Raw genomic sequence first — 22,719 nt, forward strand, 5'->3', positions numbered from 1 at the left:
GCACCAGCTGGAAGCGGCTTCCAGCCCAGCCCACCCCAGACAGCAGTAGGGACATAGGACGTTATCCTTAATGGTTAGACACGCGAAATAACGTAGACGGTCGTCTTTGAGTCCAGCCTGCTCGTTGGTGCCCGAAGCAATTGTCGCTTTACCACCGTGTGACCTCAGCATGTGGCTCCTGCGTCCTGGGGTGGCCGAGAAGGAGCGTGTGGGTGAGTCCCGGGCTCTCTGGGGCTCTGGGCCATCAGCTCTGTGTGATCTTCCTGGGAACGGACTCTGGCTCCCAGGGCAGCTGTGATGGGCACATCTGGGTTTGGGGGTGTTGTGTGACGTCTTTGTGTCCTGGTATAAAGCGGTCACCGGCCGCAGGGACTGTGTACGTCTCACTTCCTCGACCAGCGTTCACGTCTGCGACCCTCAGCGCAGAGTTTGTCACACCCCGTGTGATGGGCAACATACTGCCCCTCCCCACACAGATGCTTCAAATCAGAGACCCTTCCGGACCAGCGTCAGGGGAGATGGGACTATGGGAAAAGGATCAGAAGGATGCCACACGGCTGGCTCTGCAGATGGAGGAAGGGGCCAGGAGACAAGGAGCGTGGGCACTTCTAGAAGCTTCTAGAAGCGCTGGAAAGGGCAGGGCATCGGATTCCTCCCCTGGCGCCTCCAGAAGGAGCCAGCCCTGTAGACACCTCGCGTCTTAGGACGTCTGGCCTCCAGACCTGGGAGGTAAGTGGTGTGGTTTTAAGCCACGGAGATTGCGTTAATTTGGTACGGCGGCCACAGGAAAAAACCCCGTTATCCTGCAGGTGTCGGATCCTAAAATGAGGACGGCGCTCCCGGGAGAGGAGGAAGTCACCGTGCCCGAGACCTGGGACGGAGGCCTCGCGCCCATTTGAGAAAGCTCAGGACTCCAGAGAGGGTAAGTCACTTTGCCCAGGACACACAGCAGATGGAGGAGGTGGAGCTGAGATGTGTGCCCACCTGGCAGGTGACAGCCCATCCCGTGGCTGTATTTGGAGGGGAAAAAAAAGCCTCCAAAGGCCTTTTTGTTATGTGGCGTCGGAAATTCTTTGACTAGAGCGACGCATGCAATTTGAGACTGGCAATCATGGCGCAGGCTTGGGAATTCCTGCAAAGGGAAAACATTGAACCTAGGAGCTGTCGTGAAACGTAATGAAATCTTTATGATCACAAAATGGAGCAATGGATGAAGCTGACAAGTTTTCGTAGATGTGGAAATGTTTGATAAGGTATTAATTCTGATTTTGTGTGTTCTCATAGTATTTTTGGAGCCGCTCACTTCTTCCCTCCTCCTCTCCAGGCCCCAAGACATTCTGCGGGTCCCCCGTAAAGCATGGGCGCCCCGGGCCCTATTCCTGTAGGCCTCTCGGGATCGGTCAGCATTTATGAAGCTCTTACTGTATGCCAGGAGCAAGCATGAGCTCTTTACGTTATATAACTAATTTAATCTCCACAAAGGCCCTCAATGGTAAACACTATTATGATCCGCTGCCTCCAGTTAAGGAGGCCAAGGCAGCGAGGAACGATGGACTCCCCGTGGGCTGGTGGGGAGGCTGGGTCCCGGCGTCTGGCTCTGAGCCCACCCGCCCGCCCGTGTCTACCCCAGCGGCCCCCACTCCCGACACACAGCAGCTCCTACCCCAACTTTAACATTTTTTTTTATTGTGGTAAAATACATGTAACGTAAAACTTACCATCTTCACCATTTTAAGGGCACAGCTCAGCAGCATCAAGCACATTCACACGGTTGTGCCACCACCCCCTCCATCCGTCTCCAGAACTTTCCATCTCCCCAAACGGAAGCTCTGTCCCCATGAAACACCCCTCCCCCAGCCCCTGGCCCCCCATCCACTTTCTGTCTCTGTGGCTGTGGCTCCTCTGGGGACCTCCTGTGAGTGGAACACACAGTGTGTGTCCTTCTGTGTCTGGCTCGCATCCCTGAGCATCACGTCCTCCACGTCTGTCCATGTTGGAGCAGGTGTCAGGATCTCCTTCCTTTTCATGGCTGCGTAATATTCCAGTTTCTAGATAGAACACATTGTGGTTCTCCACACCACTACATACTAGGATGACTATTATTAACAAAAAACAGAAAATACCCAGTATCGGTGAGGAGGGGCAGACACTGGAGCCTTGCCCATGGCTGGTGGGGATGCAAACGGTGCAGCTGCCGTGGAGAAGGGTCTGGCAGTTCCTCAAAAGTCAGACCTACAATCACCTTATGACTTGGGAATTCCACTCAGAGGTGCCCGCCCCGGAGAATGGCAAACAGGTGTGCCAACGAAAACACGCACGCCCGTCTCCATGGCAGCATCCTTCACACGAGCCAAAAGGTGGAGACAGCCTGTCTCCCCCGGCAGCCCCTTCTAGAACGAATGTTTCATTCTACCTCCCTTTTCTGTTCTGAAATAAAAATCAGTATCACATAACTACTCGATTAAAAAATCACCACCACCAAGCAACACAATGACTGCCAGATCAGACACAAAGAGAAGCCCAGAGAAGAGGGCATCTGCCAATACTCCTCAGGCCTGTGGGCGCTCGCGCCCAGCCCGGCGGCAGCCCGAACACGGCGAGGCGCTCAGCCTGTGCAGCCGGCTCCGACCTGTGACACTGCGACAGCAGCTGGGCAGGCATGTGGATCCGGCGCTCCGGAGCTGTGCACAGAAACGGTTCCAGACTAACCGAGGAGCAATTCCCAGGAAGAATCTGTCTGTAGGGAAAGCGGACAGTGCTCTTGTGTCCCCCCAAATTCCTGTGTTGGAGTCCGGGCCCCGGGACGTCAGAATGGGACTGTTTTCGGTGCCGAGGCCTTGACAGAGATCATCGGATGCCAATGAGGCCGTGAGGGCGGGCCCTGACCTGAGGGGACCCGGGTCCTCACAGACAGCAGACGTGCGGATGGGACGCTGGTCCGTGCACAGCCCCAGGCGGGTCTGGCTTGCATCGCCCGACAGGGAAGATCTGGGTCCCGGTCCAGCCTCCAGCTTGCAGAGGCCCCGGGGGCAACGTGGAGCCGGCGTCCTGTCACCCTGTCAGTGGACGAGGACTCCAGAGGCCCCACACAGGGGTGGCTTGCGAGGTGCTTCTTGGCGGCCATTCAGAGGCCGGCCGCCCTGCCTTTCATGCCCCGGCTCCAGCCACCAGCTGGGCCCGATTGTCACATGGCCCTTTTACAGCTAAACGCCCCAGCGGGAGTGCAGACGCTCCGCCGATTGTTCGGCCGGTGGGGTGGCTGTCCTACTTTCGGAGGGGAGGGAATCGAGGTTCCCGGCAGGCGGCACGGAGGATTAACTCGTACCATGCTGGAGCAGCACCGTGACTCGACTCGGGGAAGCCAGCTCGCCCTCTGTCCCCGGCCCCCCGGGTCTGCAGTCACCCCCCCCGGGGAGGGAGAGACGCGCCCGCTGTGGTGGCTGTCACCCTGGGGCAGGGACGGCGGGCTCAGGAAGCGTCCCTGGGACCAGCCAAGGCCCTAGCGGCTGTCTCTGACGGAGAGAACTGGAATGGCTCATAATCACCAGTGAGGACACTGCCCACGAGCCTGCACTCCTGGAAAATGGGTGGATTGGGGGCCAAGGAAGGGCCACCCCATCCCTGCCCCTCAGTCGGAGCCCCGAACCGCACACCAAGCCGGAGCCCCCCAGGCCCCTGCACGGGGAGCCCCCACGGGACGCACAGCCTCGCTCAACGAGGGCTTCCTAATGCCGGCCCCGCGCTGCCACCCACGAGCTCTGGGACCCCGGGTGGACGACGCGCCCGGCACCCGGCTCCTCATCTGAGATGGGGCACGGACGCCTCGAGCGGCGGGACCACGCCCGCTCTGCAATGAGCGGACACACGCGGGTGCGAACCGTAAACTTTATTCATGGAAAATGGAATGCCTCGGTAACGGAAACCTTGTCTTAGAAACGGCAGAACAAGAACACGTTTATTTAAAAAAAAGTGACTTCACATTGAATTGCGCTACAACAGAGGGGCAGGACCTGGTTTTGCTTCTTAAAAGGGTCCCCGCATTCGAGGGACGCTGGCGGGAGCCGCGGCGCGTCGGTCAGTAGCGGCGGGCGAAGTGGGGGTGCGGGTGCGGGTGGGGGACGCGGCTGCTGCGGTCCTGGCCGGCCAGTCCTCCGCCTTCCAGGGCGCCCCCGGGCAGCGCGTGAGCCTGCGAGTGCCCGCCCTGTGCAAAGCCGCCGCGCCTGCAACAAAGGCGCACGTTTGTCCCCGCGGCCCGCCCGGCCTTGTCCTCGCGGGCGCGTCCCCGGCCAGTGCCTTTGTCCGCGTGCGACAGAGCAGAATCGCGGCCCCGCTGGGGTAACCGAGGACAGCCACTTGTGCCAGCTGCCAAGAGCTGCTGTGGAATTTGTGTTCAAAACACCCAACCACACAAGCTGCTCGAACACGCAAAAGAGGGAGAGGACGGGGAGCAGGGACAGTCAACTGGACCGCGGACAGCACTCCTTACCCAGACATCCCGCCCCGGCTGGCCATGTGCCCCGGCCCCGAGGGCCCCGACAGGCCCCGCTCACCACCTGCAGGAGAAGAGAGAGCCTGCCAGCTCGCCCTCCGGGTAGCCTGGGGCCACCCCCGGAGGCACCCGCCGCAGCGGCCAACCCTACCTTGCCACCGCGCGTGCTCCCGGCCCGCCGTGCCCGCGTCCACCGCGCCCGGCCAGGTGCGCTCCGGATGCTCGTCCAGCCTCTGACCGTGCTCCGTCCAGTCCCGTCCGCCCCTTTACGAAACAGAAGGCAGACATGCGGCTGTCCCCACGCACCTCGACTGCGGCCGCAGGCTGGCTCATCACGCCCGCGTCAGGGGCGTCTGAGCGACGTGGGCGGAGGAGGGGAACAGACCTGTCCTCAAGGACACACGTGGCCAGGGAGCACACGGGACGGTGTTTGGCACAGCTGCCATCACAGCGCGTGCGTGAGACCCCACCTCACCCTGCCAGGACGCCAGAATCCGACAGACGGACAGGAACACGTGTTGGTGGGGACGGGGGGAGACAGGGGCCTCAGGCCTGGCGGGTCCTCAAAGGGCTAAACACACAGGGACCACCCGACCCAGCCGTGCCGCTCCAGGGACCCCCCCTCCGAGGAGAATGGGAACCACGTTCACATGCAGCCCTGTACACGAATGTCCACGGCAGCTTCATTCTGTAACAGCCCCAAAGTGGAAACAGCCCAGTGTCCACCAGCTAGGGGAGAAGCCACACAGCGTGTCCCTCCACACGCGGGCACAGGGTGCAGCCGTGAAGAGGAGCGAGGCCCTGACACAGCTGCACGTGGACGGACCTGCACACAACGCTCAGGGAGAGAAGCAGACACAGAAGGACACACGGCGTGTGACCCCATGGACAGGAAACGTCCAGAACAGGCCGATCCACAGACAGAGAGCAGGTTCGTGGGTGCAGGGCCTGGGGGGGTTGGGGGTACTGCTGATGGGGACGAGGCTTCTTGTGGGGGGACGGAATATTCTAAAATTGATCATAGTGATGGACGCACAACACTGTGAACACGCTAAAAGCAGCAAATTACACGCTTTAAACGGGTGAACCGTGTAGCATGTAAATTACTTGTTGAAAAGGCTGTTTAAGAAAAGCTTCAGAGAGAAACTCTGGGAGATTGAAATCCAAACATGGGTCCAGCGCACGGGCACCAGTGGCCCCGGTGGCGGTCCAGGCCCAGGACGAGGGCCCCAGCAGAGCCCGCACCTGGCTGTGAGGGCGACGCTATACAGCCCCAGACAGTGAGCCTGGACGCCTGCACTGGGGGCCGTCGGGCGACAGGCGCTCAGGGCGCTTCCGTCTGAGCAGCAGTGCGGCCGTGTAAGTCCCCACAGCTGGCTAAGGCAGGATGGACCAGACGACAGGAAAGGCTCGCGTGCTCAGGAGGCCGTTCGGGCAGGACGACTACGTCTCCAGCGGGCGCCCCAGCCCCGCTCAACCCCTGGACACCCCCAGAAATGCTGCGGAAGCTTGTGCTGTGACCCGGCCCCGAAAGGCCCGAGGACAAGCGGGGGAGGGGCTTCTCCTCGCAGCTGGGGCCAGTCTGGGGCCCGGGGCGGAGGGCGCAGTGGGGAGCCCGCTCGCTCACCTGGGTGGTGGCGGCAGCCCCCGGGCCTCGCTCATCCTCTTGTCAGAGCCGTAGCCGCCCCAGCCATCTCGGGAGTCCCGGCCGTGGCGCTCTGGGGGTTCGCCGTGGCGGTCGTCGTAGTGCTGGAAGGCACGAGAAGGGCGACTCCACCTCGTCACCCCAGACGGCCCGTCAACCCGCAGACCCAGGTGTGAGGACTCGAGGAGCACCCGCCCGCCCAGGCCCCTCTGACCCGGCGCTGCCTGAGGCTCGCTATGACCCTGACATCACAGGAGGTCCTGCACAGCCCTTGCTTGCTGATTCCTCCTGCTCAACAACTCCCGGCGCCCCCCAGCATCATCACTGGCGCCACACCGAGCACCCGGGAAGCCCCCTCGGCCCTGTGCTTCTTGGAGCTCGGTGACCCTGCTGAAGGGTCCGCCAAGAGTCACTTAGCAGTTTCCCCAAAGAACCAGACACCTTGTCCTTGCTGATGACGGGAGGGCCCTCCCACATGCCCAGTGCCTTCAGACCCCGCTGCGCATCCCTATGGAGGCGGCCGGGGCTCCCTCACTCCGACACCCGGAGACGAGAACCACAGATGGAATGACCAGCATCCTGGCCACCCAACCCTGCACCCAGGAACCCAGCACATCTGGGCAGCGAGAGAGCACGCTCCAATGTTCTCCCAAACGTAGCCCTGTTTGAAAAAGCGACCATGCCGCCGCCCCACCTTCTCATGGAGGCCCAGACTGCCCTTCGCTCTGAGTCGACACTGTATGCACCCCACACGGGCGCCTGCAGATCACCAGCCACCAGGACCCCCAAACCCAGGCTCAACGACTCCCTAACTGAGCGCTAAGCAACAACTGAGAGCTCCTGGCAGTTCCCACTGGGTGAGCTGAAGCAAGGGCAGGCCCCCCGTACCAGAAACTCACGCTCACTATGCCGGCCAGACGGACGGCCCACCCCCGCCCCTGCCCCGAGGCGGCGCCCGGCCCGCGGTCGGGGTCTCACTCACCTGCCCGTCTCGCTCTCCCATCACTGCCCTCGGACCTTCCCTCCTGCAAAAGGAAAGATCTCGTTCCAGCGGCCGCGATGGCCCCGCACGACACTGCTGCGGGACACGCAAGAGCTCCACCACCAGACACTCACTGTCACCACCTAAGGACGCTAAGGTACTCCGAAAGAAGAGCTGGCTCGCAGCTGAGGCTTCTCCCCGCGGGTGGGAGGGAAGTCGGGTCCCGAGAGTGGGAGGAAGGATTTCACTAGCCTAATATCCCTCAGAGGGGCCTCCGGAGCACAGACCCAGCCCTGAAGCCAGTGCCTCCCACCTGTGGTCTGGCGACAAAAGCAGCCTCTGAGGGTCCCAAACCTCTGGTCCGACCCACTGCACGTGACTAACACCGAGCCTCAGACCACCTCCAGCGCAATGAAGGATGTGCGCGGCTTCTCAGCCGCCCTCCCCCGCTCCCCACCCTTCCAGAAGACCTAATGAACTAGGAAATGGCTCAGCGATATGCAGCCCGGGGGCCAGCGGGAAAGCCAGAGGATTCTCAGACTGGACATCGCGGGCTGCCCTCCCAAGGCATCAGACCCACTCCTCACTAAAAAAGGCACTGGCAGAAAAGGAGAAGAGAAAGAAAAGGCGCTGGCTGAAAAAGCCCACTCCGACCTTCGGAACACGAAGCGGGCCTAAAGGAACTCTCCCACCGTCGCCGGCCACTTCTGTCTGCGGCACTGGGACCGGGCGGCTCGGGGAGCCACAGGAATCACGTCCCTTCTCGAAACGGCTGCTTCTCTGTGATTCCAGCGGGCCGTGCAGGGGGAGGACGGGGGGATGAGGAGGCAGGGCCGGGGAGCGACCCCTGGGAGCTGTGAAACCCAGAGCCTGGGCCACCCCTAAGAGGCTGGAGACCTGCCCCAGGCTGCCTCGGTGCCATCTGTGACGAGGACAGCACGTGAAACGAGCTCGGAGGCACCTCCTGCAGGACAAGTCGAGGACGCCGAAGGGACCACGGACTTGGCACCTTGCTCGGGGCCTGGTTCTAAAGCCCACGTGCAGCGGGGATGGCGCAGCAGGAACCTCACGAGTGGACCAGGCCTCAGGGGAACGGCCGCGGCGGGCGGCACTGACCTGTCGGCCACGTGGTCCTGGTACTGGCCGCGGTCGCGATGGTCGCAGTCGTGGAAGCGGTGGTCTGGCCGAGGGAAGTCGGGGCGGTATCTGTCCTCCACGGCCAGGCGCTTTCCTTCCGGCCAATAGGGATCCTCTCGCCTGGTTTTATCACAAAAAGGACGCAAATTCCACTTATGAAAGAAACCGAGGAACAAAGGAAGGGGGTGGAGGCGCGAACTCTCCCCCAGCCTGGTATCATCTAAAACGTCCCACAGGGCTAATCTCCAAACGTTCAATCACGATGGCTTTGATTAGAGAGATGAGAAGCCCCCAAACCGCCCCGAGGCGCCATGGTCTGCTCGGCCACCATGGTGAAAGGAGGGCTGCTGGGAGCTTGCTGCACCACGAGGAGGCCAACACCTTGATCCTGCGCGCGCTCACACGCAAGGGAAAGGAAGGACCTGACCCTTCTGGAACAGCCTTCCAGCCGCCACACTTCCGCCTTCCCGCCTTCTACAGGAACCTGGACCTCCCGGGGCATTTTTGCAGGAGCAAAGGGGATTAGATGGGGGCCAGTGAATGAGACGCCGCCCAGCTCAGGACGCCCTCCAATGACCTCCTTCCCCATTTTCACCAGCAAACCAGGCTCCCGGGAGTGGGGAGACAGTGACCGTCAGGCACACAGCACAGAGAGCTGGAGAGCAATCCCCCCACTTTTGCACCAGGAAGGCAGTTTCCTTCCCCACCCGGCGACGCTGCCTCTCCCGCTACAAGGACACACAAGGCCCAGCGCAGGCCTGGGCTCTCCAGACCAGCTCCTGGACGGTGGCTCTGCTCCCCCAGAAACCAGTGCCAGGCATGGGGCAGCGCGAGGAAGCACCACAGGCCCTTAGCACAGGCCCATACCGAAGCACACAGCCACCCGATGGAGACAACCCCACGGACGAGGGCACAAACGAGCACGGGCTCTGCCAGGGCCCCGGTGCACCTCGTCTGCGCGCCCCTCTCCCCACCGGGGCGCAGGAAGGGTGCCCCCCCCTCACCGGCCGTCGTCGTAGGGCCGCCGCAGCGCCGGCCGTCGCTCCTGCTCGTAGCGCAGCTGCTCCTGCTGCCGCCGCAGCTCCTCGCGCTCGCGCTGGATGCGCTCCTGCTCCTTCCTGCGCTCGCGCTCCACGCGCATGCGCTCGCGCTCCAGCCGCTCCCGCTCCAGGCGCTCGCGCTCCAGCCGCTGCCGCTGGCACTCGAGCTGCAGGCGCTCCCGCTGCAGGCGCGCCTTCTCCTTGCGCTCGTGCAGCGCCTCCAGCCGCTGCTCCCGCTCGCGCTGCTCGCGCTCCCTGCGGGCACACAGGCGGCCACCTGATGTCCCTGTGCAGGCTCAGGTGTTGGCTGCCCGACCAGGTGCTCCGGCGCGGACCGGTCCCTCCCGCCCAGCTGCTTGGATCGCCGGGCACCCCACCTCCCGGCTTCCCCTTGCTCCCCACGGCACAGCCAGGGCTGAACCAGGAGAGAAGGGCGGCGGGAGACAGACCCCAGGGCCAGGTGGGGAGGATGGGCTCAAAGGCACCAAAACACAGACCCCCATTATTGGGGAGAGAAAAGGAAAAAAGCCAAGGATGGCTGCGACTCTAAAGGCTGCTGTGGGCACAGGGCAACCCCAGGAAAATAGGCAAAGGCCACCGGGGCTGGGAAAGCTGGCCACGTGGAGGCAGAGAGGACAGGGCTGCGGCAGAGAGGCCGGAGCATCACTGGGGACACCTCCAAGGGCTCCGCTCGAGCTCCATGAAGCCCCCAGACCCTGCGCTGCGCGGCTGCGGTTTGTCACAGCAGCATGTGGAGAAATGACAAGGGGGCTCTGCCGCCCTGGTGATGGTGGAACTGGAGAGCGGCAGCGGCTGCCTACTTCCGCCCAGCCTCCCTGACGAGAGGGAGGGCGACCAAGGATGCACTGGGGGCTGCGGCCACCTGGGAAGGCCACTAGCACAGTAGCGCCAGGAGTGGGGACGCCACTGCCATGGGGAGAGCCCTCACAGCCACCACCCGCCTAAGCCCAGGAAATGATGACCATAGAAGGGTCTGGAGGGAAGACAGAGGCCTCCACACTGGGGACCGGCCATCAGAGCCACACGCAGGGGCTGGCTCAGAGGGCCAGGGGCCGGCTGCAGCCAGAGGATGCTCTCTGGGCAGAAACGGGCTCTGAAGCCCGACACGCCATCCATGCTGTGCCGCTTGTGACCTGGGGAAATGCCGCCCTGGCCTCGGGGAGCCCCCGGGAGCCCGCCCGCCTGCCGGCCACTCACCGCCGCCTCTCAGTCTCGCGAATCTCCCGCTCCCGCTGCCTCTGGCGCTCTCGCTCCCGCTGCTCCTTGATCTTATCAAACGACAGGATGTCTCTCTTCTCTTTGCTCTCGGATTTACGGTCCTGACTCTTGGAGCTCTGCTTACCAAAAGTGCTTTATTAACATCAGAAAAGAGATTCCCACGATGGCACACTGAATGAGACGTGCACCTGGGTGACACTGGGAGTCTCCGGCCCGGGGCAGGCCATGAGCTCTGCTCTGCATCACGCCGCTCGGCCGGTCCTCTCTCAACCCGCACACAGGGCCCTCAAGGAGGAGAGGAGGCAGAGGAACCTTCGGGAACCCGCTGGCACTTCTCTGGCGTGGCAGAGCCACAGCCTCCACAAATCTACAGCCAACGAGGCTGTTTGGATCCCCGGGGCACATGCACATGACGCCACGGTGGCCCATTTGTTTAGGGGCGACAGCAGTCAGGCCAGCGGTGTGGACCGCTGGAGGAGGGGCTGCTTGTCGTGCTCTCCTCGGGGGGCTCAGGCCCCAGGCAGGTGGCTGCCAAAGCCACTCCCCTGTCTGCAGAGCCCTCGGCATGTACACGGCCTTCCCGAGCACGCGTGTCCATTCTCCCCGGAGAGGGCAGCAAACACGAGTGGCCGCCTCCCCTGCAGAGGCTTCAGAGGCCGGGACGCCCCAACGGGCACGAGTTGGCCTCTCCAGGATGTGTTTACCCGGCTTGGAGCCCGGGCCCCCAGCCCTGAAGCCCAGACTCTCGCCTGGGAGACGGGTACTCAAAGGTCCTCAGCTTATCTTCCAAATCAGCCCGTGGGGGAGCAGCGACAACGAAGGACAAAGCAACCGAGAGAAAGGGGAGCAAAGGCTTTGACCAGATACTTCACCAAGAAATAACAGCAGCAAAACCCCCCCGAAAAACCAGGGGGAGGCACAGAGACACAGAGGACAACTTCCTTACAAGGACACTCTGCCACCCAAACATGGTGATGACACCCTTCGTCCACGAGACGGGCCAAGAGCTGAGGTCTGGTCACAGCCCCCGCAGTGGGAGGGAGGAGAGACAGACCCCGAGCTCCCGGGGTGGGGAGCGACCCAGTGCACAGGCCAGCATGGCACAGAGCCCCGGATCGCATTCCGGGGTTCCGAACCCAGCCCCAGCTGCCCACCCAAGGTCAGGGTCTCCACGACCTTGCTGAGGGCTCTCCAGGAGTCACAAGCAGACACCTCTGCACCTGCCACCACTGACGGGCTTCGGCGCCTCGACACAGGCCTGCCAGAGGCGCACAGGGAGGTGGCGCCACAGCCGTTTCCGTGGGGCCGTGGAGACAAGCATGTCCCCAGGGTGCCAGTGAGGGCGCTCACAGCGCGTCCACAGATGGAATCACATGCAGCTTCAGAAGGAACGGGAGACGCAGGGCCACCCAGACAGGTCCCAGGGGCCCCATGCAGAGCGCAAGCAGCAGCCTCAAGAAGTCACGGGCTGCGTGACTCCGCCGACACCATCCTCACAGCGACACCTTCTAGAGACGTATGACGGGGGTGGGCTGGGGGGCGTGGACAGTAAAGGGGAGACACGCTGGAGCTCTCTCCGTCTCGAGTGCGGTGGCGGCCACACTCATCCTCCCTGGTGCCAGAACGTCCTGGCACGACACACGGCCCGTCCTCCAGGGTCCCCTTCCTGGCTTGTCGTGTGCGACAGTCACAGGACACGTAACCACCGGGGGAAACTGGGTGACGGGTACCCAGGACCTATGTACTAACTCTTACAACGTCCTGTGAGTCTGTAATTATTCCAAAACTTAAAATTTTTTTTTAACAAGTCAAACAGGAGAACTGTATGTCTCAACAGGTGAGGCTCCCAGGACGCAGACGCACAGAGTGCATGAGGGCAAGTCAGAGGACGCTCCTCTCCCCGCGGGGCCTGTGCACGTGCGTGCGCCGCCCTCCGGGACGGGGTGTGGCCGCCGCGGGGGCAGAGGCGCCCATGTGCCTGCACTGCATCTTCCTGTACTGCCTGGGTGCTCGTTCGCACATCGTTACTACTCATTTTTTTTACATCAGTTATTTGAGTGGTAAGATCACGTGTCTCTTTTTTCCTCTAGATTTCTCTGTATTTTATGATTTTCATGGAGGCCACAGAAAGAGCAGCATAGGAAGTGAAGTCTCGACACCGCCCAGTGCGCCTGGAGGAACGACTCCGCGGTCCCTGAAAGGGCTCTGCTGTGCTCGAGAACCTTCCAGCTAGAACCTTCGGCTGGGAAGCAGAGGGCTTGTCTCCCAGAGCGGGAAAAGCCAGTGCGAAGCCCCCAGCGTGCCCAGCTGCGTGTCCAAGGTAGGCAGCGCGGCTCCTTCTCGGGTGACGGGGCACGCTCAGTGCTAAGGTGGACTTAGCTTCTGGGTTATTCAACAGAAGATCAGAAAATCAACTCCAGAAACTGAACAAACCACGAGGAAACTAAGCACAGAGCAGACCCCGCCCTCCGACGAGAAAAGCGGGTCCCACCCGTCCTACGGATGGGGCGCTGCTGTCCGAGCGGCTCACCCTGACGAAGGCTCGGTGAGGGGGCCACAGGGGAAGTCAACACGGCTGGGGACTGTTTTGAAATAAGTTCTAGAACCTGTGTTCTGTCGGTACACACAACCTGAACAGTCAAGGACAGGCCTGCCGACGACTTCAAAGAACTGAGAATTTTAAAGGTGAAAGCACTGTTGTCATAACGCCAATCAAAGTGGCCGCTAAGCGCCCCCACAACGGTGGGCCTGCAGGGGCGAGCGCGATACTCACCCTCTCTTTGGACCTGCTCGTGGTCTTCACGCTAATGACGGGCTCTCCCTTCGATTTGTCCATGACGACCGTCCGTTCCATTCCTCTGCTTCCTTGAGGAAGAAACAACCACCTCTGAGAACACACGGCACCCCACAGCCCGACAGCGAGCAGACACTCGAGTGACTGACGCCCTGGGAGCCTCTGCACCCCTCTTTCTCCTCCAGCAGAGACAGTACCAGCAAGAGGCCACCCCGGCTGGCAGTGGCTGGCGCACCTCGACAGGCCCGTGCCCACGTGGACGGCGGTGCCCGCAATCTGCTCACACCTTACACCTGAGATATGAGTCGGAGAACATTCCATGCCACGTGCACACACCCGCCCTGCAGGCTTCCTCGAGCCCACACCAAACCCCCAGCATGACCAGTCTCGATTTTTATCCCCCCAACACATTCTACAAGGCTCTGAGGAATCCGGGCCCTGGTGCTCTGAATCAGACACTGCCGGTTCCAAGGGAGCCCCAGCCGATGGGGGGCTTCCCTTCACCTCCTACAGCGATAAAGGCTTCCAAACCCGTCTCCCCCGACACGACCACCGGGCGCCACCCGCTGGAGCGAGTTGTTATTTCGGCAGATCTGCAACACTCGAGGAACATTGTCAAAGCGCGTCCCTCACGAATGCCGGCCAATTACTCCGAACATCTAAGATCTAACTCGTGGTCATTCGCTCCAGCAAATTCCAGATGGTTGGGTTTCGCTTCTGGTTTTTGGGTTTTTTTGGGAGAGGAAGAATGTTATTGTTTGCCACAAACATTCTGTGGCGTCTCAAGCCAATCGGAAGGCACAGAGCACAATGCATTTGTATAAAATGCCGACAGGGGTGTGCTCTCGTCTGTCACCTTCCCAGGGCACGGGTGTTGTGAGGTTTTCGCTTTCTCTGTTTTGCACGCCGGCTGGCTTGCACATCAACGCAGGATAAAGCTGACCGCACACCTGAATTAGCGACAAGGAGCCAGGCCGCCTCCTCCTGCGCATCCCGCACTCTCCTCTGCCAAAGACTCAGGAGAAGCACAGCCCGGCCCTGAGCCAGCAGCCCGGACGCCGCCCGGTGCCTGGTGTCGGGGAGAAAGCCCCGCTGCCCTGACTTCCCCCGAAAGCTGGCCGGGCCCACGTGCTCCAACACCCGCCCAGCCCTGTCCCCAGGCTCCGCCCTGCTCGTGGGCATGTAAAGGACGCCTCACCTGATTTGGTGACTCGGGACCGATCGGTGGGCCCTGGCTTCAGCTCATCTTCGTCTTTTTCCTCCTTTTTAATGTCTTCGGGCCTTTTCTCCTCCTTCTTATCGATCTTCTCTTCCTTCTTAATTACGGTTCTATTGAAAGACACGGTTATCAAACTCGAGTTCCTGAGACTGTGACAGGAGCGGGTCACACACACTCACACTCGCACACGGCCCCCAGCAGCCGGCGGCCAGCGGATGGGGATGATCTGAAAACTGTGCTAAAGATAAGACCCTCTCTAGATGCAGCCCCCACTCCCGCGTCGGTTACTAATGGTTATTAATCTAGAAAGATGCAGAAGGAAGCTGCAGGCTCCTGGGGCTGTCTCCCCACAATGCCAGACGCAGGGATGCACGAGGCAGGCAGGCGGGCAGGCGTACACGGGCAACACTCCACACACACAGCAAGGCTTGTTAAGAGCTCATATTAAGTGTCTCGTTTTGTACGTGCGGAGTATTATTTTCAAGTTTTCTAGGGAAAACGTTTTTTCCAATAAGTCCAGTATCAGATAGAATGAGGGTACAGGACGGGGACAGGAGGCTCCTGCTCATGAAGCAGTGGGTCACTTGCGCTGGACACCAACACGCCACACCTCGCAGCTTCCGCGGACTGCGGCGGAGTTAAAATGGCACACGACGTGCCAGCAAGCGTGCAAAGTCTAACACTCCACCCGAAGGCGGTTTGATCATAAGGCAGGGAAATAAGTCACGGTCGCCAGCCCAAGCTGTCTGCCCCATTCCCTCATGCCGTCTGTCTCGGCCGTCAACTCCGAGCTTACTCAGGCCCAGGCCGGGTAAGCCGGGCCCACAGGCCTCTGACCGGTGCTGCCCGCCCCCTCGACCCCACGAGTGGGCCCAGCTCAGGCCACCAGAGGAGACCTCCCAGCTCACTCTGCCTCCCTCCTAAACTTGCACAGCATGGAGCTGTGGGCTTTAAAATGATAGCCATTTTCAGAAAATTTTTCATTTAAAAATTTTAAAAACTGTAAATATGCACAGGTAATCACTGATGGTGTGTCCCAGAATCAACAACGTGCTGGTTTCCTTTTTAAACAAACGCTATAGACACAGCAGACGTCACAGATGCAGGACTGCCCCCTTATTCACGGTCTCAGTTATCCGAGGTCAACCACGGGCCGAAAATATTAAATGGAAAATTTCAGAAGCCAACCATTTGTAAATTCTAAATCGTGTGCTTTTCTGAGAAGCATGATGGAATCAAGCTGTGCCCGGGTCCCGCGTGTCCACGCTGTGCACGCCCGCCCCCCCCCCTCAGTCCCTGAGGGGTCGTCTCGCGTCTCAGATCGACTGTCACGGTATCGCAGGGCTTATGCTCACGTCGCCCGGATTTCACTTAATCACGGCCCATCAAGGCGCGAGAGCAGTGACGGTGGCCACTCGGGTACGCCCGAGAGAAGCTGTAAATGCTTCCTTTAGCGAAAAGACGAAAGCTCTCGACTTATTAAGGAAAGAAAAAAATCATATGCTGAGGTCGCCAAGATCTATGATAACTTTTATTGCAGGATATTGTTATAATGGCTCTATTTAATAGTAGCTATCATCGTTAACCTCTTCCTGTGCCTGGTTTTATAAATTAGACTTCATCGTACAGGGAAAAACTATGAAACTGTGTGTGTGTATGCCCACTACACACACACACACACACACATATATGTGTATATCACACATTCGGCGTTCTCTGAGGCTTGAGGCATCCACGGGGGGTCCTGGAACGCACCCCCGTGGATCAGGGGGACCACGGTACACTTGTCCCCCCCGCATCACCGTGAGCACCGCCACCGCGCCGTCACTGCCCATCACCCGGCTCCTGCTCCTGCGACTGCAGTACACGCACGGTCACATGACCGCGAGGACCCCTGCACTGACGTCACTTCTTAAGACTGACGCAAGGGGACGGCACCGAGGTGGGCTCTACAGCGCTCCTCGGCTCACACCCCAAGGCCCGTCCGCGTGGACACACACAGCTCTGGGCCCTTTCACCTGCAGCACAGCAGCCCTCGGCTGGTCACCGGCCCCTCCTGACAGGCACAGACGCTGCTTCCAGGAGCTAGGGCTGCAGAGAAGGCCACCTGAGGCAGCTCCGTCATGCCTCCGACTCCTGCGGGACGGCCCTCTCGCTCCCAGGAGACCCGCCTACCTGCCCTGTACTCCCAGGGCGTCTCCGAAACACAAAGGAACTGGGGTAATGCTAATTACGTAAGCAGTCATTTCTAAGAAAGAAATACGTATATAGGAAAAGGACTGGAGGGCTACACACCCAAAAGCGTCGCCCCCAAGGGTGGGAGCGTGCTCAACACGTCCGCGCTTTCCAAATGGCATTGACACACACTCGCTGCTCATCCAAGACAGCGAGGACAAGCCCCCTCTCTGGAAAAGTCCCTCTATGCAGCTTAGGCTAACCTAAACCTGGAAATCCTTAAAACGAAAGAAAAGGTTAATGGAGGTGTTTATTTAAAGAAAAAAATATGGTTCAAACCAATCTGAAAACGTTCAACCTCCTAGGGAATCCACTGGAAGGCCATCTGGTTTGAAACCTCTCCAGTTCATCATCTGGTTAAGGGTCCCCACACCGGGGCAGGGCGCCAGCCCGGACTGCATCCCAGCCCTGCCGCCCCCTCGCTGGGCACCTCCACTGGCTGAGCCCGCTCCCTCTTCCACCAGAGCACAGACGCCAGGACAGGCCCGGGACTAACGGAACCACCGACAACCATGAGCTAGTCATGCCCCTTCCTCTCTTCCACAAACACGGCGTACTTTCGCGATCCAACAACCAACGCGGGAGATGCACCCACAACACCGTGGACACAAGGACTCTCCACGGCTCCCCAGTTCTCCCAACACCAACTGGCCAGCGCTGCCGAGAGGGCGTGTCTCCTTGGAGAGGCTGCTGAGAAAATGACCGGACTCACTCCTAAACACACAAAGGCTGGTCTCATGCCCACTGCTCAGGGGCCGACAAATCCCAATTTGGCCACCACGACTGGCAATCAGGGGCTGGCCCGGTGGCGTAGCGGGTAAAGTTCTCACACTCAGCTTTGGCAGCCCGGGGTCTGCAGGCTTGGATCCCGGGCACGGACCTCTACATTGCTCATGTGCCATGCTGTGACAGCATCCCACATACAAAACAGAGGAAGATGGGCATGGATGTTAGCTCAGGGCCAATCTTCCTCACCAAAAAAAAAGACTGGCAATCACACCTTTAGAAACCAAGTTCAACTTAGCAGGATTGACGATGTCCACAGCCACGTTTACTTGACTATAAACGTTCCTATAAAACAGCAAAATGGAATCACTATGAAACTGGCAGAGTCTCAGCAAAAGTTCGATTTTTAGAGCATGAGTGGATGTAGACGTGGAAACAGCTTGTGTCGATGTTATGAACTGAATAGACGCTCAGTGCTGAGAACAGCGCCATATCCAGCATGTCACCAAAGACTACCTTCTCAGAAAGATATGCCTGCGATTTTTTTTGGTCAGGAGTTAACACCTGTGCCCATCTTCCTGTTTCATATGTGGGACCCCACCACAGCATGGCCTGACGAGCGGTGCTAGGTCTGCGCCCGGGATCCGAACCCAGGAATCCTGGGCCTCTGAAGCCAAGCGTGTGAATGTAACCACTACACTACCGGGCTGGCCCCAAACCTGCGATTTTGATAAAAGTATAAATAAGCAATGCCTGCTTTGAAAGACCTGTCCCTATTTCCATCTGGATTAAAGAAACAAACTGCATCCTCTATAGACAGTGTAGCTCAGACCCGGAGTTCCCAAACCACTGTGTCAAGGTAGCCCCGGGGACCACAGTGAGCTCAGGCACCCTGGGGCGTTTTAAGTCTCCGACTTGACAGTGGTCAGATACCACACAGACACTCGCGTGAGGCCATTCGCTTCAGTACTAAATCGGGCTGCACCCTTTTAGACGATGCTGCATCTTTGCAAAGCTGGGTTTCCGCAGTTGCTTTGATAAAAAGCAGGAGCTGCGTGAAAACCAGTCTGGCTCAGGAAACGAGTCCAAGGTTTGAGAGGCCGTGCAAGGGCCCAGAATGTAGAATGAAATAAAAATATTACTCTTTCATTTCGTGTGTGTTATGTTTTTCAACAGGCTACTAAGCTGTCTGAACATAAACACTCATTAAGGATCAGCAGATCCATTTTTTAGGTACTGGTTAATTCACAAAACGTCTTTATTGAAAGCTGAGGATGGAAGTGGCAGCACGAAGAAAGATCACCTGGGATGTGACCGGGAGGCTGTTCATGGCGAGGAGGACGCACGCTCGCTCCCTGCCGGCCCCGAGGCTGCCGCCTGCCCCTCCCAGCCCTCCACCCAGGAGAAAGGTGTTCAAACGTCACTTTACTTTTCCACTTTGACCTCCACAGGATGGTATCTGTCAGCGCTCGTTGACTTTTCCTTCTTCACTTCGCACTCTTTTCGGTCGGACAGCTTTTTGCCAGCTGGTTCGTTTTTGGCCTAAAACACAACACGGGCAGAAACGGTTCAGGGTCCACGTGCCCCTGCTGGGGGACCTGGGCAGGGGACACGGGCGCGCACCGCTCACCTTCTCCACGGAGATCATCCTCCCGTGCAGCTCCGTCCTGTGCAGGTGGCTGATGCACTTGGTGGCCTCGTCGGACGTGGACATGGTGACGAAGCCGTAGCACCGAGCCCCAGGGCTGCGGGCGTTGGTTACCACTTTGGCCCCAACAACCTTCACGAGAAAGGGCACCCTTATTCCCGCCTCCAAGTGAGAAAGCACATGACGCGTCCAAAGTGATCAGCAGCTAAGTGACCATCAGAACCACTTCCACCAGTTTTTACTTCTCTGGAAACTAGTTTCTCAGAATGAGTTATTAAAGCGGTTCTAATTAACCCCGCCCTATCAAAATACGATTGCTTTCGATACAAGACCAGCCCATGGAATGACAGAAAACAGACAGGAAAAGCTGAGGACAGTTCAACGGCACTAACCACACTCATCAATGAACCAGAGGTCCTTCCCACTCGGATCACTTCCTGCGATGCCACTGTCCCCGTGGCTGGCTGGGGGCTAGCCACTCAGACATGCACCCATCCCTGCGGGCACGGCTGAAACGGCTCTGACACAGATGTGGAGTGGACTTCCGCTCCCGGCCGGGATGAAGTCCCTAGCATTTACGCCCCCGCTGCCTGGAAAATCTAAACAACTGGAGGCCACGTAGGCCACAAGGGTTTTTAGACACCGGACATCAGCCCGCACAGGACGGGGAGTCCTGTAAGCGGGGAGCACACGAGGTGAGCCATGCGGCTGCCCTGGCTCACTGCCTGGGGCCTCCGGGGAGGAAGAACTGAGGGGGCGGTACCCCGAGTCAAGCAGAGCTCAGTCTGAGGAGATCAAGGCAGTGAGAGAGCAAAGAGCCACACAGAGCCCTGAAATTCACGGGGCATCGGCTGAGCGCTCACAGAGTGCGGTCCCGGGAGTGGACAAAGCCAGCCCCGAACGCAGGCTGCTCTGGCCCTGTGAAGTCTAACAGCCCCAGGAGGAGCGAGTGACAGACCGTGTCTCAGCAGGAGCTCCAGGACATTTACAGGGACACAAGAATAACCTGCTCCCGACACGGTAAAGCACGAAGTCTGCTGTCTGATTAAATGACAAGGCTCGCCAAGCAGCAGAGAATCCGATGCTAACGAACAAAAGAAAAAACAGTCAAGAGGAGCAGGCCCAGAAATGACACGACGATCAACTTAGCGGACGTGGATCATGAACAGTTATTTCAGCCGTACCCTGAATGTTCAAGAAGGTGGGGGGATGACTGAGCACCCCAGGTAAACACACGGAAGATACTGAAAAGTACCCAAACCTGACTTCTGGAGGAGACGATGACGCTAGATGGGACTGACAGTGGACGCTGCAGAAGAAAAGATTAGGGCAGGTGAAGACATAGTAAGAGAAGCCGTTCAAAATGAAACCAAGAAAAAAAGTGGAAAACAAAACAAAGCAGAGCGGCGGGGAGCTGGGGGACGACTCGCAGAGTCCTCAGAGGCAAGGAGCACACACGAAGGCAAAGCACGGCGGCAGACAGCCCCACGGCAGGGATCAAGGGAAAATCGCACGGCAGCGGAGGAAGAGGAGCCATGGTGCGCTAAGGAACAAAGACGAGAACACAGCAGACAGGGCGGAAACGACGGGAGCGGGAGGGCAGTGGAGTGGCACTGCCATCTGGAAGAAGATCACCCAGCCGGGAATGCCACACCCGGTGAAAACAGCTTTCAAGCTGAAGGCAGGAGATGACTTTTTCAGACTTGTGAAAGCGGCAGGAAGGCACCATCGGCGAGCCCGTGCTATGAGGAAGGTTTAAGGGGGAGGAGAAAGAGACTCAGTGGGAACCTGGGTGTATGCAAAGGAGTAAAGAGCACCCCAAATGGCAAACATGGGAAACTAAAAACCCATGTGTTTTCTTATTTAAAAATCTCTTTAAAAGATAGCTGTCTCAAGCAAAAACAAGAACAAAACACACACACACAAAAACAAGCCCATCATGTACTGTGTGGTTTATTAAATAGAAGTAAAATGTATGATAACACCACAAAGGCTGGGAGGGGACGTGGCAGAGCACTGCTGTAAGGTTCTTATGCCATCTGGGAACTGGATAACATCGCTGGGGGACAGACCACGGTTAAGTCGAGATCTGTACCATAATTCCTACAAGCAACCACTAAAAAAAAGTAGCTCATCCAATGGGTCAAGGAAGAAATCAAAAGAGGAATCAAAAACTACCATAAGAAAAGTGAAAACGGAAATACAACACACCATGACTTCTGGGATGCAGCCAAAGCTGTTCTAAGAGGGAATTTCCTAGCAATAAAGGCCCATCTCAAGAAACAAGGGAAATATCTAATAAACAACCTACCTTTACACAAAGAACTAGAACATAGTTATACTAGTTATATATACCAGTTATAGATAATAAGCCACAAATCACAAAAAACACTCAATACAAAAGGTGGCAGACAACCAGGAACAAGGGATCCAAGAAGAAACAGCAGAGAGAGAAAACACAGAGCAAGATTGGGGACTGATTGCCCCTGGACCCACTGCCCACGGGCAGGACATCCAAGCAGTGGGGCGGAGCCGGCCTGTGGGGAGTGCCCGAGACGAAGGGCCCTGGGCTCTGGCTCCGACCACCTGATTCAGCGGGTCAACGTGAGTGAGCCACCCCCTCTCTCCGGAGCGCAGTGTCCCCAAGTGCGAGACGACAGAGGGGGTCCTATGCTCTCCAGGTTCCCAGCAGACCCTGACATTCACGCTTCTGCCCGCAGCGATGCAGGAGCACTGCTCTCCTGCAGAGGAAAGCCCTGATCTGACCAGAGCACCCATCCGGGGCAAAGGGGACCAGAGCCTCCGCGGAGAGGGACACGGATGTCAGTTCTCCCATCAGAGATGAAGCTGCACATTCTTCCCCCTCCTCCAGGGCAGGGGCTGAGCCAATTATGGGGCCATGTGACCTTTCCATCAAACTAATCATCCTTGCAAAGGCATCAGTTCTGACGACAGATAAACCCGAACGAGAGCAGACACCACGAGAAGCTCGAACATCCCTGTCCCCCCGCTGCCCTCGGCCATCGGCCCTCACAGCAGCCTCTGGTTAGTTCAGTTACAGAGCTTGCCCCACGGCAGGGCTTTCCCAAGTCCTGCTCTGAGTCCAGAGCTGAGCTCCATGGGCAAGGCCGACTCTAACCACGCGGGCCTCGCCCTAACCTGACTTGCTCAGGGAGCTCTGCTGAACCCACCTGCCCAGCCTAAATCGGGTCTCCCCACCACACACAGAGGGCACACTGTAATTCTCCTTCATATACTTATTGTGATGTGTTCTGTGTGTTTATTTCTTAAATGATTTTTCCAGCAGACTGCAGGCCAGGGACCTTGTATCTGTCAGCTTCCGCTTTGGAATCAGGGCCTGAGTCGAGAAGGAGGTCAACAAAATACCTGAACGGGTAGGTTACAACTTAACAGTTCTCTTAGCCCGGCTGAATGCTTCCTGTGGGTCCTGTCTGCTTGTCACTAATGCATTCACCAACGCCTCATCGGGTGACACGGACCTGAGCAATGAACCCCTGGGCAGCCAGGATGGCACAGCCGCCAAACCTCTGCCTGGAGTCCCCGT

At 58.8% G+C, this 22,719-nt stretch overlaps 1 protein-coding gene across 3 annotated transcripts in view; it reads right to left on the minus strand.

Annotated features, from left to right (window-relative positions):
• Positions 1–3,924: 3,924 nt before the first annotated feature.
• The window catches only part of SAFB2 (scaffold attachment factor B2), a 30,307-nt gene continuing 11,512 nt past the window's right edge, over positions 3,925–22,719 (minus strand). For 2 of the 3 annotated variants that reach the window (XM_014843129.3, XM_070491779.1), the window contains exons 10-21: positions 19,137–19,286; positions 18,936–19,048; positions 14,525–14,655; positions 13,306–13,397; positions 10,512–10,648; positions 9,258–9,548; positions 8,233–8,373; positions 7,117–7,159; positions 6,117–6,238; positions 4,641–4,753; positions 4,487–4,553; positions 3,925–4,220 (exon numbers count right to left, since the gene is read on the minus strand). In XM_014843129.3, coding sequence (XP_014698615.2) covers positions 4,076–4,220; positions 4,487–4,553; positions 4,641–4,753; positions 6,117–6,238; positions 7,117–7,159; positions 8,233–8,373; positions 9,258–9,548; positions 10,512–10,648; positions 13,306–13,397; positions 14,525–14,655; positions 18,936–19,048; positions 19,137–19,286 — 1,545 coding nt within the window. In that variant the 3' untranslated portion in view covers positions 3,925–4,075. Of the gene's footprint in view, positions 4,221–4,486; positions 4,554–4,640; positions 4,754–6,116; positions 6,267–7,116; positions 7,160–8,232; positions 8,374–9,257; positions 9,549–10,511; positions 10,649–13,305; positions 13,398–14,524; positions 14,656–18,935; positions 19,049–19,136; positions 19,287–22,719 lie in introns of all 3 variants that reach the window. The other variant, XR_011496111.1, reaches the window with a different exon arrangement.

This window comes from Equus asinus, chromosome 20 (assembly GCF_041296235.1).
Source record: "Equus asinus isolate D_3611 breed Donkey chromosome 20, EquAss-T2T_v2, whole genome shotgun sequence".
In the NCBI taxonomy this organism is placed as follows: Eukaryota; Metazoa; Chordata; class Mammalia; order Perissodactyla; family Equidae; genus Equus; species Equus asinus.